Source organism: Hakea prostrata, chromosome 3 (genome assembly GCF_041222555.1).
Source record: "Hakea prostrata isolate BN-2017 chromosome 3, UWA_Hpros_2, whole genome shotgun sequence".
Classification (NCBI taxonomy): domain Eukaryota; kingdom Viridiplantae; phylum Streptophyta; class Magnoliopsida; order Proteales; family Proteaceae; genus Hakea; species Hakea prostrata.
In genome coordinates this window covers 15584204-15599639 of record NC_142602.1, presented here as the reverse complement: position 1 = coordinate 15599639, position 15436 = coordinate 15584204, and the positions used below count along the sequence as shown (strand labels likewise).

General features: G+C 37.1%; 2 protein-coding genes across 3 annotated transcripts; one reads left to right on the top strand and one right to left on the bottom strand.

Moving 5' to 3' along the window:
- The first annotated feature begins 496 nt into the window (after nt 1-496).
- On the top strand, nt 497-5854 carry LOC149021149 (Nuclear transport factor 2 (NTF2) family protein). The gene is made up of 5 exons (XM_089149406.1): nt 497-957; nt 4127-4241; nt 4316-4397; nt 4565-4616; nt 5647-5854. The coding sequence occupies exons 1-5, from the start codon at nt 550-552 to the stop codon at nt 5707-5709; spliced, it is 720 nt and encodes a 239-aa protein (XP_089005532.1). The 5' UTR covers nt 497-549; the 3' UTR covers nt 5710-5854.
- Nucleotides 5855-6367: 513 nt separating this feature from the next.
- LOC149021148 (mitochondrial import inner membrane translocase subunit PAM16 like 2-like) lies at nt 6368-11669 on the bottom strand. 2 transcript variants are annotated; one of them, XR_016172280.1, is made up of 5 exons: nt 11456-11669; nt 11151-11200; nt 9459-9546; nt 6844-7691; nt 6370-6760 (listed from the first exon to the last, which is right to left on the bottom strand). XR_016172280.1 is itself a non-coding variant. In XM_089149407.1 (4 exons), exons 2-4 carry the CDS (start codon nt 11151-11153, stop codon nt 7432-7434), a joined length of 351 nt encoding a protein of 116 aa, XP_089005533.1. In that variant the 5' UTR covers nt 11154-11200; nt 11456-11669; the 3' UTR covers nt 6368-7431. The 2 variants fall into 2 exon arrangements, 1 of the variants encoding a protein (XP_089005533.1); XM_089149407.1 differs by having other exon boundaries at nt 6368-7691.
- Between the last annotated feature and the right edge of the window lie 3767 nt (nt 11670-15436).

The window sequence follows — 15436 nt, the reverse complement described above, 5'->3', positions numbered from 1 at the left end:
CACTTCATTGAGATGATACTTGATAGCGGTTATGGCAGCTTTTCAAAGGTTCACTCAAAAGAATTTCAACGCCTGGAGGACTGGGCATTTCAACTCTTGGCTTGCTATAAGGTTGTGATTTCTAGAATTGGGTCAAATTGGATTGAAGCTTTTGATTGAGCGAGTACTATGGTTGGACTATAGCACCCAAGGCTCTACATTTAATAAGGTGACATAACAACGAGTCTGGATCCTCTACCCTCATGGGTAGAGAATTTCTTTACCCTCGCATCACCGTCAAGCCATGCATTTAGGACAGTTGGATCGAGATTTCAGTCAAAATTTCGATCAAGTGAGATTTTGGATCCGACAGCCAAAAATCTCAACTTGACGGTTAACGGACAAGCCCCAAACTTTTTCCACATTTTCCACCTAATCAAAACAGATAAAAAAATAATAATAATAATAATATTTCCAACGTACAAAAGTTGCTTTCCTGTGTCAGTGAAGCATTTTTTTTTGGTATAATCAGTGAAACATAATATCCTTAAGAATCAATCAGTTCAGTGAATGGAGATGCTTTCCACTACGATCACCGTCTCCATGCCGCCTTCGTTGTTACTGCAACAACCCACCTTTCTTCCATACTGTTCAGCCACATCTCCTTTTACTTCTTTTCCCCTTAGAAGAAACCATTCTCCTATTAAGATTCGAACTTCTTCAGAAACCCATACAACGGGGCCGAAGAGCAGAACAACCACATCTACCCAATCTAAGCTTTTCTCGTCGCAGAGCCAAACGGCTGCAGTTACGGCAGTAGAGGAATCTCTGTCCATTCCAAAGGATTCTGCTTCGGATGTCATTAGGAAATTTTATGGCGGAATTAACGGCCGCGCTCTGGACTCCGTGGAGGACCTTATCGCCGAGAGCTGCGTTTACGAGGATCTCGTCTTCCCTCAACCTTTCGTTGGCCGCAAGGTAATCCTTCGTCTTACTATTTAATTTGTTGGGGAAAATTGATAGTTTCTCATAGCTTGGATGATTTACTGGATGAGTAAATCATCCGGATTAAGATGCTTTCCTCCATTTTTACCATTTTCCTATGAATCAGATACAGAGTATCTAGTTCTAACAAAAGAAATTAGTACAATCCATATAATAGCTGAAAAATATGTGCATTCTCATCAAATTTCTATACAAAAACAATATCTAAATGATTTGTTTTACAAATAACCATTTTATGTTTCCATTTAGAATATTATTATTATCATGTCCTAAGAAGTATTCTGTATTCTGTCAAGTTTCTATACAAGAACAAGATCTAAATAATTTTTTTTTACAAATAACCATTCTATGTTTTCATTTGGAATATTATTGTTATTATGTGTATCACAGTTATTGGTTGTATCATCAAATTTAGAATGACACACCCTTTTCGTGGAAGACATTTCATTATATGTGAAATGATATAAAAATAATAGTAACATCATTGAAATATATTAACAATTTTTGTATTCCTTGTTTAGAATAGTAAGGTAATTAAGCTTCATACAAAAGTTGCTACATCATCAATGTGGAATGACTTCACACACTTGTATATCCACAATCCTATTAAATTATCTGAAATATGTAGATTGTAATGAATGCAAATTATGGCTAGATGAAATTCGAACAATTCAAAATAACATAGAGTTGGATTAAGATCTATCTATACGGTCTTTAACCCCATCTGCCCCACAGTTTTGAATGTTCAATCCCTTTGTAAGGACATCTGTCATGTTCTCCTTTGATCTCACATCAATTAAAGTGATCACTCTTGGTTCAATAAGATAATTCAACACGACCTGTTTTAGCCTAATTTGTCTCATCTTACTATTAAAGAGTGAATTATTGGCTATACTATCGTTGTTTGATTATCACAAAACAAAATCAAAGAGATTATTTTCAAGTTAACTAATAGAATATCCAAGATTAAATCTCTTATCAACTCTATCTCATCTCCTGCTGAGGTTAGAACATAGCCACCCCCCCCCCCCCCCCCCCCCCCCCCCCCCCCCCCCCCCCCCCCCCCCCCCCCCCCCCCCCCCCCCCCCCCCCCCCCCCCCCCCCCCCTATTTTTTATTCTATAAAACTCATGGAAATGCAAGTTTATCTCTTAGATTTCCACACAATAGCTGCTCCACCTAGTATAAAAATATAACCACTACTAGATTATTGTTTTCAATATCTGAGCACCAAGATGCATCAGAATATCCTTCCAAAATTGGAAGACGTCCAGTATTGCAAAGGGCATAATTTACAATACCCTTAAGGTATCTCATTCGCTTTTTGAGGGGAGCCCAATGCTTTTTTATAAGATTACTAGTGAAGCGACTCTGCATGCATATTGGATGTGCTATGTCTGGCTTAGTGCAATTCATTGCATCGATGAGACTACCAATCAGTTTAGAATACTCTGATTGATTCTCAGCTTTACTATCTTTTGGTACACACTTTTTGTTATAATCATATGGTGTCTCTCCGGTTTGCATCCAACTGTATCCCTATCGAGAAAGTAATTTTTTATTATAGCTAGATTAGCTAAGGGTAATTCCTTGCCCAGAAAAAAAAAACTTACTTGTTTGCCAAGAATGGTGTCTACAACACCAAGATCTGTCATGTCAAATTATTTAGCTAAGGTTTCTTTGATGTCACTCACTACAAGAACTATCGAATTAAAAATCAGTATATCGTTTACATATAAGCAAATAATTATGATCTAATTCAACACAGACTTAGAGTAAAGGCATTTATTAAAGTTACTAGTTTGAAACCCAAAGCTCTTTACTGTTTTGTCAAATTTTTGATGCCATAATTTAAGTGTTTGTTTAAGACTATAAAACGTTTTATTTAATTTACAAACTTTATGGTTTGAAACCTTTTATGACATACCCTTCAGGTTGGTCCATGTAGATTTCTTTAGTTAGGTTCCATTAAGAAAGGTTGTTTTTACATCCATTTGATGCGTAATATTGTGTTAAATAGATGCCAAAGCAAGAAGAATTCTAATGATGGCTAGATGACAAACCGGTGAGTAGACATCAAAGTAATCCACTCCACTGACTTGAGTATAGCCCTTGGCTATTGAACGTGCTTTATACCGAGCTACAGATCCATCGAGATTTAATTTCTTCTTCAAAACCTATTTACAGCCTTCACACTTGCACCTTTAGGTTAATCAACTAAGGTCCATGTGTTATTTTGTGGTAAAGAGTGCATTTCATTATCAGTAGCCTCTGCCCATGGCAAAGCGTCCCTAGATTTCATTAATTCCTTATAGGTAGATGGATCATTCTCTAAAGTAATCGTGAGATTGTTACTTTCTCTTTCATTTTATAAGGTTTATTTTCAAAAAACCAAAGCACGTGTTTCCGTTCTATTTAAGTACCCTCTTTTTTTCTTTTTCTTTTCAAAAACCAACACACTCAATAACGTGAGTGGTCGGTTCTATTCAAGGTAAATTGTGAATCAGTTTACCAATTAAAAGAAAAAGGCAAAGTGTGAATCAAACTTAAAAAAAAAAAAAAAATTCTGATCACATCCACTTTTCAGAAATTGATCAAGTTCCCACCAAATTCTATCAATTGATTTTGCAGTCTTGATTCGGGAGCAACAGAAAAGTTAAGGTTTCTTCCTTAAAATCATTCCTCAAACTCGATGAAAAATAATCATTATTTTTAATTAAAGAGAAGAGGGAATGAACAATGTACATTACAGTTGGATTACTCACAAAAGGAATTTGAAGGCAGTAGTATCTCAAAAGCGAATTTGTTGATCACTTCTCGTCTAATCAACTTGAGGAGAAAGACTTGTAATGCTTTAAGATTGTTAGGGTTTAGGGTTTAAGCACAAGGTTGCTTAAAGCATTACATCTGAGTGTCTAGTTTAAAAAACCCAGACCGTTGCTTCCAACTAGTACTTATTGAACAACACTAGGTTCTATGGTTAATTGGATTTTCCCACAAAGGCCGATTACACCATTGGATCATAACTAATTCGATGGCCTATATTAGAACATACATTGGGTATAACTCAAATACTTAAATCATATTTGAGTATGATTCAAATACCTCAAGAAGTTTGAGGATGGATTTTGAATACTGTGCAGGCAATTCTAGAATTCTTCAAGAAGTTCATTGATTACTTCAATGCAGACCTGCAATTTGTTATCGACGACATATCTGAAGAAGATTCAGCAGCAGTTGGGGTTACTTGGCATTTAGGTATGTTGCAATTCTTCTGTTGCTGCATTTACAGCTTAGAAATATTCTCATTTACTGCCAATCTTGCATGAAAGACTGGAAGGGAAGACCTTTTCCATTCAGCAAAGGATGCAGCTTTTACCGTTTGGACATTGTCAATGGGAAGAGACAGATCATGTAAGCTTGCAGCCACCATATATTGCATATATCTTGTTTTACATTTGAAAATGCTATTAAGCAAGTTTGCTTTTCCTATATCATGAGGCACAGTTCAGAATGTATCAATTTTATTCCTTTAAATATGCACTAAATTTGCTGGGAGACTAATGATACAAATTAAATAGATATGCCCGAGACAGTGTGGAACCTTCAGTCAAGCCTGGGGAGACAGCTTTGGTATGTTCTTCTTTCATAGATGTGATTACATTAATTCTAGTCTGCTACATATCTGCTTTATGCACATACATAGTGATTTTGCTTGGGTGCTGCACAATTAATGTGCAGCACTGCGCAGCGTGCGGTCGAGATTGACCGAGATTTCAATCGGTCATCTCGACCATGTGCTGCAGGTGCTACGCATTAATTACGCAGCACCCAAGCACAACCCCATACATATCTTGCTTTCCGGAACACACCAACCAGAACAGAGCGCACGGTACAAAGGGGCACAGAAAAGGGGTGGAGGCAACAATTCAGAAAGGAACCAAGAAACCAGGAACGCGCTACCCCTCAGTCGCAGAAACAACAAAGTCAGCAATCCTCAAGAAAGATAACCACCCCTCGACCCAGAAAACCAACGTTCAACCACACCTTCAGGAAAGATATACCTCGCAGGAAGTATGGACCCAAAGTTTCAATAACCAAACAAGAGAACTTGACATTATTGTTGTAATCTCCCTAGTTGCTTGTTGCCTAAACCATTTGTGTACTAGTCAGTGATCACTGGCTATATAGGGATGTAAATAGAATGACTTGGAAGGCAAACAAATATCTGAATCCATTTCTAACAGATATGAGTATTGGTAATCAGTATCCAAATTCATATCTTGTTTTTATAGAAAATAATTGAGCCTTTTCAAGAGAGAAAAAAAATTTGAATGTCAAAACGCCTCTAGAAAGGCCATCATTGTAGAGGCAACGACTAACACCAGCCGACTTTTGGATCTGCAGCATGAGAATCTACAGACCATTGTAAGTAGTTGGGTTCATTCGCAACAGTGGATTTCAACTCTTCTCTGAGTTATAGATTATAGATGATTATAAACAGTTAATTCAACTGTCCAAAAAGATTAAATTAAGTTTAGTGTTGTCACTGATCAAACCATTGAATTTCAATGCTTCAGTTGGTCTAGCATTCACATTGTTACCGTTACCTTTGTTCTTATTCTTCTGTTGGTCTTTTTTCCATTCGGTTGTGACTTTACAGGTTGCTATAAGGGGAGTGACTTGGCTGTTTGAAAGGTTTCCTAGGCTTGTGGACATGTTATGATAGAATACTGGAACTATGCTGGCAGATTTAAAACTGTATGTTATAACTTATTCCACGAGTTTGTACTCACAGATAGTGTGAAATGCTTAAATCTTTTTTCCTTCAATCCCCCTTGTACTATAAGTTGATTACTATTCGAATTTTACTTCTTATGAAATTTTTTTTTTTTTTTTTTTTTGGACTGGTGCTTTTTTAATACTGGAAAGGAAACGTTGCCGGATGGGTGCGAACCCTAGACCTCATCATGGGAGTCTAGGCTTTTAACCGCTCTACTAACCCACAATTGACTTCTTATGAAATTATTATTGACTCTTTCACTTCTAACGGTGATAAAAGATCATTAAATTTAGACATGTAATGTCAATTTTGCCCGTGTTAGATTTAGTGATGTACCCTTGTACCATTGCTATCTTATCCCTGTACTTTTTTTTCAATATAAACCACCATTAGATATTGTTTGAAATTACTAATGCCCTCAGCCATTGAACTTCATTAGTTATTTGATGATATGATATTTTTGTATTTTTCAAACATTCCAAACAATCGTAAAATTTGTTATTACTTATTTATCCTACATTATTTTATTAGGACCTAGACTCTTAGAAATTCATCATAAATAGAATATAAGGGTCAAATTTGGATTTTTATTTGCAGCTGCAGCCAGCTGCTAACGGCTCAGATTAGACCACTCTCAACAAAATATAATCGGACGCATATGATTAAAATGGAGGGGACTTATTTGTAATTATAATTTTCTCATTTTACATTCTAAGTTCAATAATTTACAAATTCACTAACCAAAACGCCTAATTCTAACCGACTCTAATCGCCTATTTAGACTGCCCTTATACTCCTAATGAACTCGAAGAATTTGGAGAAATGTTCACATGAGAAGAAATGAGCTCCCAGCGTCTGATAAAGTGAACGAATACAACATTCTTCCGGTGGCCTCTGCGTGTTACTTAAGATGAATCAACGTGCGTTCGTCGAAGCACTGGATTTTCGAAGGATATCAGAGCTTGCTGTCAGGCCCAAGACTCACTGAGACATCCTGAAGGAACAATCACAAACAGATCAGATATAACAAAATAAACCAAATTTTATGTTAACACGTTCTGGTTGTGTGTTAATTACCGTGACTGGAACCCAAAGAGATGAGAGAAAGAAGACTAAAGCTCTCACAAAATTCTAGGTAAACTTGCAAGGGAGTCTTGCAATTGAGGACAGGCAAGTCATCAATCGCCAGTGACAAACAATCTTTGTACTGGTTTTCAGAGCCATCCATGAAGAAGATGTTTGATTTAGAAACTTACTTTATATCCTCAGGAAAGAATACATTTATTCTAGAAATGGATACAATCATATACATAACAACTCAACAGGATCCCCACTATCCCACTAGTGCATAAAGAATAAATCATATTTTATAATGTTCCTTTTGCAAAGAATGCTGGGGGACGAATTAACGATATTTTATCTTCCTGAAGATAACTTTCAGTTTGCCCTAAAACTACTGGCAAATCATTAGGTACACGGTTCAAAAAAAATTAGGGTTTTTTTTTTGGGGGGGGGGGGGAGAGTAGTATAAATGCCACTCCATTTCTAAAATGTAGAATGTCAAATTGTACAGAGGCACAAGGGATGAAGAAGAAGAAGAAAGAAAAAGAAAAAGAAAAAAAAGAGGAAAATTTTCCAGGGGTAATGTGGTAATCTGCCAGATTCTCAACCAGTTGCATTTGGGTCCTGGGGTTTGTATTTGGCTTCTAAACATTCCTTAGCCCTGTGAACTTTTGACTGAAGATAAAAGCTCCCGTTCTTAGAATTCCTCTCGAACAAAGTATCATACTTCTGTAAGATTTCCTCCCAACCACTATTTTCAGATATGCCAAGAACCTGTCTTGCTTCTTGTTCAGTCATCGTTTTGCTAGCTCTGCGGATAGTGTTCTGAATAGTTTCTTGAGCAACACCAGATTTTGAGGCATCTGTAATCAAACCATACAAAATCATCAGCCAATCAAATCGCCAGCCACGAATAACCAAAATCAAATCAGAACATGAACCAGGAATAATTCAGTACGAATGATCCATGCTGTGCCATCTGGGACAGACAGGAGTAATTGACATTATGACTAATTGTTTGTTGGGCATAATTTGGGCTACTGGCCTTGGGAGATCTGGGTGTGGTTATCATTCAATCCAGAAGCAGCCATTTCAGTGATCTAGCATCATTAATTTTAACCACAAATCTCTAACAATCAATACACTCCTAATCGCAAAGTACACGGAACAAAAATTAACAAGTTTAGGCACCAAGTTCTTTTTTTTTTTTTTTTTTGGGGGGGGGGGGGGGGGGTGTTCTGACTTCTATTAGCAAAGCCAACTGTTTTTGCAACATGGAAGAGTGATCCTGCAATTACAATGGCTGTGTCCTGAGAATAATGTGACTGGAACATTTTAAATTTTAGACCAGAACTCAATACACAAACCCGCATACAAGCACATGCCCTCCCGTGTTCCAGTGTATCCCAGCAATCCCTTAATGTTTCATGCAACATCTCAAAACCTATCCTAATTCAGCACCATCTGAATTGTAATTTAGCATTCATTTAGGCACCATTTGTTTGCTGGAATAAAGGTGAGGTGGAAAAAGTTTTTAAAAAAAATTTCCCATGAAATCTCAAGCCATGAGGTGGAAAAGTTGGTAGAGAAACTTCCTTAAATTAGAGAAACTTGTCTATTGAAGTGACATGCTAACTTTCCCACCCCATGCATTTTCAAAACCCAACAAAATAGGTGAAATTTTGAGAAAGAGTGAGGAAAACAATAAAGTGAGACTCACATTTAACACTTTTTCACAAAATCTCTTTATTTCCTTCTCCCCCAACCCATTACATATGGGGCCCACATGTTCATTTTTCCCACTCCACCTGTTCAAAAAAACTATGCCTTAAGTGTTTTCTGGTCTTAGGGTGAGGCTATATGGAGACCATGATCTGAAGTAGGGGTGCAAGTTTGGCCCTGATGACCTTAACACGCCCTAAGCCTGCCCAAAGCCCAAATAGGGCTTGGGCTCAAGATTTTGGCCCTGACTAGAGCCAAGGGCAGGCCTAGGATCACTCTTTGGCCCATCGGGCCTATACCCACCCATCCCTGATTTTTTGCCCTTACCCTGGCCTTGAATTTGGCTTTGATTTTGGCCCTAATCCTTGCCTTAATTTTGTCCTTGATGCTTGATCTCAATGAATTAGGCACAGGGACAAGGATAGGGTCAATTAGGGTTAGGGACAAGGCCAATCAGGGCGGGAATGGGCTTGGCTTGACCATGTAGGGCTTAGGGTCAGGGACAATAATCATTGGCCCTGAATTAGGGTCCAAGCAGGAATGGGCTTAGATTAGAATATATAGGGGTAGGCTTGGGATTGCAAAAGCCCACCCCAGCCCGGCCCTGTTGCAGCCTACTCTAGACTATGGTTCTAACCATCGGATCCGACTAGTGGTAGAACAAGAAAAACCAAAACCACCTTAGATTTTAGTTTGTGGTAGATTAACAACAGCATGATTTTTCCCACTTAGCAGGAAAACTGGAGCTGCTTTAGGTTTGACCTCATATTCAGTAAAGGCAACCAAAAAAAATAAAAATAAATAAATAAAGCATAAATCCAGAAACACCACCTCCAATAACCAGCAAAACAGTGACAATGAACACATAGAAGCTGAAAGCTAAAGGAGATGCAACCATAGAAACTTACTTTGGAGCGCTTGACGGTATGCTTGAAATACAGCCCTGGCCAATATCCCAGAACCCATTATGATCAAGTTGGCAAGAATTTTCGAAGCCTATGCCCAAAGTACATGGGAGTAGATTAAATAAACCATACACAGAGGAAAAAATGCAAGAGACAGAATACAACTTGCAGAAGTACAGAAAGAACAGAATTTTCTGGGACAGAAGTTATAGTAAAAAGGAATGGAAATTCATGTAACACACCAAGTAATGCACAAGACTGGAACCAAATAGGGATACTCATTAACGTTGCCAGTTATTCCAATAGTAACTTGCATAATCAAGAACAAAGGGTATGTTCACAGCTGGGAGAGTTGAGAAGTAGGGCCCCTTTCTTTACTCTGAGGTGAAACAATGGAACTGAATATCGGCCACTTGCAGTTTCAACTGAGATATCTTGGTATCGAATGCTTCTAAGACAAAAGCTTTGTTTGATACTGTACTGTGCAGGCTTGTTATATTTTGCTAATTGAGTTTTCCACAACAAATGTTGAGAAGGTAAAAAAAGAACACAACACACATACAGGGTTAATACGTGATGGAAGGACTTCAATACAACAACAATAACAAGCCTTACCCTAACTAAATGGTGTCAGCCACATAACTCCTTGCCTTCCAATCAGACTCTATTTGAGGTCATACTAGACACAAGGCCTAAACCATGCACATCTTTTCTCTCCACTTCTCCAAAGTTTATTTCAGGTCCACATCAAGCTCATTTAGCTCCTTCAATCTAGATTAAATCAACCTCCATAAGGATGCATTTAAAGGCCTCCATTAAACATGGACTTCAATAAGTTAACTAACAACCTCATCAGGAATTGCTGCAATTCAATTTCAGCACAATTTCCACCACTGAAACTTAGGTGACCTTAAACCTTAATGCCTACCAAATCCTTACCTAACTTGACCTAAAACCCCATTGGTGCAGTATTAGTAGACTAGTTCAATTGATTTCGGTCGAACCCCAAAAGAGAACTGACCTCAAGGGGTTTGGTCAAACAAGAGTTGGACTAAATTAAATAAAGAGTTTTTTTACCCTTGTACCTTCTCCCGTTCCCTTTGGGAGAAAGCCCTAGCCTCCAGCTGGCCTCGATCAAGGCATTCCTACGATTTTTCTCAAGATTGGACTTGGATTTTGAGGAATTTTGCTGGCCACTCCATTTGCAATCAAGTAGGCAACCTAGTCTTTGGAGCCACCATACGCCACTTGTGGTGGGAACGCAATCTTAAGAGATGGACTTCCAAACCTCGGTCCCTAGACCTTATTTGGAAAGCAAATGTTTTGATGTTTCTTCTAGATTTCTCTCTCTTCCCCACCCTCGATTACTGACAACCCATAAATAGGTTAATTGTTAGCTCCTAAGTCTCAGCTCCTCTATCCGAACCCCCTCTTAAAGCCTTGTACTCCCCCTCCCTTTATTTCCTCCTATTTGTATTGTTTTCGTCGCTCTATTTAATCATTTATTCATAAATAAAAAAATAATGAAAAAAAATGATGGAACATAGACCCCTAACAAGTAACAACACTTCGATCGAAATAGCTATGGCATGCGGACAAGAATATGAAGTTTGAATTAAAATTGAAATCGCTTAAAGTTAAGACACACCCCACAGTTATGGAAAACCAATATAAAAAAATATGCAGGAAGAATACCATTTTGTGGACAAAGCGCAGAATAGTAGCCCCTGAAAACAAATCAACACCTGCAGAAACCACCAATTTGTGTCGATACAGAAATTTCAATCAATAAGCGCGAAAAGAGAGAAAGACGCAACGTGGCTACTGAAGGGTACGGACAAACATATGTAGAAAGATTGAGAGGGAGGGAGAAAGAGATTTAAATCGATCAAGATGCCGGATAACTCATCAAATCCAGTGTACTTTCTGATCAATAACGTTGAATTCAATTAAAAATCACAAACAAGAAAAACAACAAAATAACAGATATGGATTCTAACCGTCGCCGGTCGTCGACGTCGAATATGAAGACAAGCAAGGTTCGCTACCTAAACGCAGTAGAGTGCTTCTTGTGGAGAATGGTTCTTTCTTGGCTCACCTTCCGTCGTCTCCCTATTCTTCAGACGGGAGAGGCCCTAGAGGGTGAAGTTCTCTACGCCGTCTCGTATTCGTTTCGTAGTTAGGTCAAAAGATTGTTATCCGGTTGTGTAGTGCATGCGCCGCCTCAGAGTGTTGGAATTTTATATTTTCATTGACATAATGATAACTTGTGTATATAGGAGTATTTGCACAAATGCCCAATCCAAAATTGGGAAGGTTTGACCTTTGACCAAACAGAACAGTGTCAGAAAGATCTGGAAACTTCTTTTTGAACCCAAATCATCTACAATGTGGAGGAGAAAATCTTCTAAGTCACATGGTTGGGTCACCCAAATCTCATTTCTACGTCTCATTTATATTGTATTAGTCTTACAAATTTTTTTCCCAATAGGCAACATACATAATTTGTCCATTAGCGCTAGATAGTCTCCATCTTTTCATTTTCTAATAGTGTCCCTTATTTTTTAACCATTGTGAATGATTATTCTCGTAGTATTTGGTTATTTCTCATGATATCTAAATATGAGGTTAGTCAATTAATTTCTTAATTTTTTTCTCGTGCTTTATAATCAATATAACATCACACAAAAAATGCATTCGATCTAATATGCAACTAAATTTTTTTGACCATCCTACTGCTTCTTATCTATTGTTTTTGGGTGTTCTTCAGCAATCTAGTTGTGTTGCCACCCCCAATAGCATAATAGTGTTGTAGAACATATATATTTTCACAGTTTTTAATGTTGTATGTGCACTTTGTTTTCAATCTAATCTTCCTATTGAGTTTTAGGGGGAATGTGTTTTAACAGCTACTTAATAAATCACCTCTCAACTCGTGTTTTAAAAGGGCGTTCTCTTTAAAATAAATCCTCTATGACAAGGCACTCGACATATCTAATTTGTAAGTTTTTTAATGCATTTGTTTTGGTCCCAATCATAGTATTCAACACAAATTTGATAAACGGAGTTCTCTTGATGTATTAATTGGTTATTCCCATGGCAAAAAGGGATATCGTGTACTTGATCCAAAAAAAATATAAGTAACACGAAACATTTTGTTTCACGAGCATATATTTTCTTATGCCATCATACCAATACTTGCACCCCTAGGTTCACTTGTCTTCCATTGCCGTTGTCTCATCTTGAAGATCCCATTCTTTATGAACCCTCTACACCAGCAACCATTCCCTCCCTAACTGCTGCTCCATCTCATATTTCTCGCCCTTCCCCCCAGTGGTTGCATCACTATACCCTCAATGACAGCGTTGACCACCCTGCTATGTTGAGGATTATCATTGTTTATGCAGCCTAGTGCAATAATCTTCTTCAAATTGCTTAATCACTCCAACCAAGATTCTCTCACGTCATTAGCTTGCTGGCATCTTCACTAAATTGCTTGGTTGTGAACAATTCAAGTTCGTATTATCTAAGATGGGTGTTCATAATCTCTACACTCGATCTTGAGGGGCAATATTATCATATCTTTATGATTTATCCTTCCACGTTTGCATTATTATTATGAATTTTGCATATCTTATATTCCATATTTGTTGTAGATTATGTTTTTTCATATTTGATGTAATCACAAATTGATAGAAGTAATTTTTAGAAAGACAATATTTAGCACTAGGAAAGAAAATTTATTTTTCATGTATATATATCACTTGTTTATAAAAGGGAATAATATAGTGATTTGAGTCAATCCTCACTAACAAAGGAAGATTCCCTATGCAGATCCTTAAACATGTTAATTTGTCGATTTCAAAAAAGTTATCTGCCCTTGTATTGATTTTTTTTAATCTTGTATTTCATTTGTTCGTTTTTTTTGTTGCGCCATAATCACTTGATTGTATTTAATCGACAGAATATAGGTATATAAACAGAACTTCTTTTAATTATTTGGACGCACCAAGTAGTTACGAAATTATATTGATAGCCTCTACTTGCGTCCTAGCTTGTCTGAGAGTTAAATTCGCCTCATTTGTTTGTCCTCTACTCAGGTTAGCTTAGGGCCTGTTTGGTTACATGAGTCTGGAGATTTCAAATATCTAAAGATTTGAAATCTATAGAGTTATAATTTATAAAATTAGGTGTTTGGTTGTGGAATGAAATCTGGGGATTCATCCTAAAAAATTATTTGATCGACGTGATTTTTGTAAATGTGTAAATGTAAAGTTTTTTGAAATCTCCGGATTTCACCCCTTACCCATAAATCTCGATTCACGTTTAGTGTAAAAGGCGAATCTCAGATTTCATGAATCTAGAGATTTTTACAACCAAACGGGTATAATTCTCAGATTCATGAATCCAGAGATTTGAAATCTCTGGATTCATGTAACCAAACAAGCCCTTAAGTTATTTCAAGAGTTCACTGAGCTTATTGCATATCAATCTCATTACCCCTTTCTGCATTGTTTACTAAAATGGTGATCTCATTATTGCCTATTCTAGCGAACCCACCCATCAGAGCCATCGTTAACCATTGATCCTTAAGGCGTATTCTCAAAACACCTATATCTACTGTTGTGGCAATGGAATTTTTTTACTAATGTTTCCCCTTATAACACCCTTAATTGTATCTATGATGAGATCACTCTTATGTATTCTATTCGCTCTAACACTTTAATATGTTTAGGGGTTCATAACCTATCGGTGAAAAAGTCTGGTTAAGACTCTTGGTATTTCTTTTTTGGTTTTTTTGTTTTGTTTTGGGGTGGATGCCTCCTTACCAATAGTTTCAGATGGATAGAATTGAATCACCTTTTGAAGCCCGAGATTAGCTATATTATGAGGAGATTAAATTAGGCACAACTTCTCTCGCGCCATGTTGATGAGATATGATGCATCCGTTAAGCTATTATTGTTCTTCTCTCTATCCCAATAAATTCTAAATAGGCTCATAAACTTATCCCTTTGTTGTGTGGATATCTTAAGGAAAGACTCACTGCCTTCTAAACTTTTTAATAAGTTTTTTTTGTCAAAAATTGGTTATTGTTTCAGGCTAGGAGTGCACTAGAAGAAAGTTTGAATGAAGAATTGAGAAATGTAATGGTTCGTAATGTCAAATGAATTTCTTTACAATCATCAAAATAGGAAAAATGACAAGGGGCCTTTCATAAATTTCAAAAAATCATGACCTTAAGTGTGTGGGTTTTAGTTGTGAATTTGCTAACCAATAAGGGCCTTTTCATGATTTCAAAAGATCATAACCTTAACGGTTGACACTCCTTCGTTCAATTATGTCTAGTTCATGTGACGGCGTTTTAGAGCTGTATGGAAACGTTTTTATTCGATTTCACTGTTTTTAGGTAAGAAATCGTTTTCCAATTTCAATGCATTTTTATTGCTTGTAAGTGTTGAAGAGAAACGTTTTTCTTGTGGGAAAGTATTTATCGAAATTCATTTGAAAAATGAGAAAAAAAAGCACAAAAAACAAACCAATTGTACTTTGGGAGTATTTTCTGTTAAAAAAATGTTAAAAAAAAGGAAGAAAAAGAAAAAAGAAACAAGAAAATTCAATCTGATGGCGTGCCATGATGTCGGTCAACCTAATCAACGGCCTTGGATACATCGTGGTCAAATCGTTTCCCGTCTCGATCAGGCTTTGGATTCATCGGGGTCAAAGTTTTCTCGTCACAATTCTCTGACAATTTCCACGGAAACGGGAAAGTCTCAACAAAGGGCATAATTGTCATTGCACTCCGAACAAGTCGGCAGTTGGATTATTTTCCAAACACGGAGTTTCCCCGTAGTACACACCGAAAATGTTCTATTTTTGTTTTTAACTTTTTATTCCAAAATAAAAATAAAGTACCCTAAATACCCTTCGAGTCCGTTACGTTCTCTCATTGAAAGATTCCGTGGCTTGCGGAAAGCGCTTT

Excerpts from the sequence above, each read along its gene's own strand:
- LOC149021149 (XM_089149406.1), top strand. The coding sequence starts at position 550 with ATGGAGATGCTTTCCACTACGATCACCGTCTCCATGCCGCCTTCGTTG. Across the intron at positions 958-4,126 it reads AACCTTTCGTTGGCCGCAAG|GCAATTCTAGAATTCTTCAA; the intron begins GTAATCCTTCGT and ends AATACTGTGCAG. Across the intron at positions 4,242-4,315 it reads TGGGGTTACTTGGCATTTAG|ACTGGAAGGGAAGACCTTTT; the intron begins GTATGTTGCAAT and ends CTTGCATGAAAG.
- LOC149021148 (XM_089149407.1), bottom strand. Across the intron at positions 7,692-9,458 it reads ATACCGTCAAGCGCTCCAAA|ATGCCTCAAAATCTGGTGTT; the intron begins GTAAGTTTCTAT and ends GTTTGATTACAG.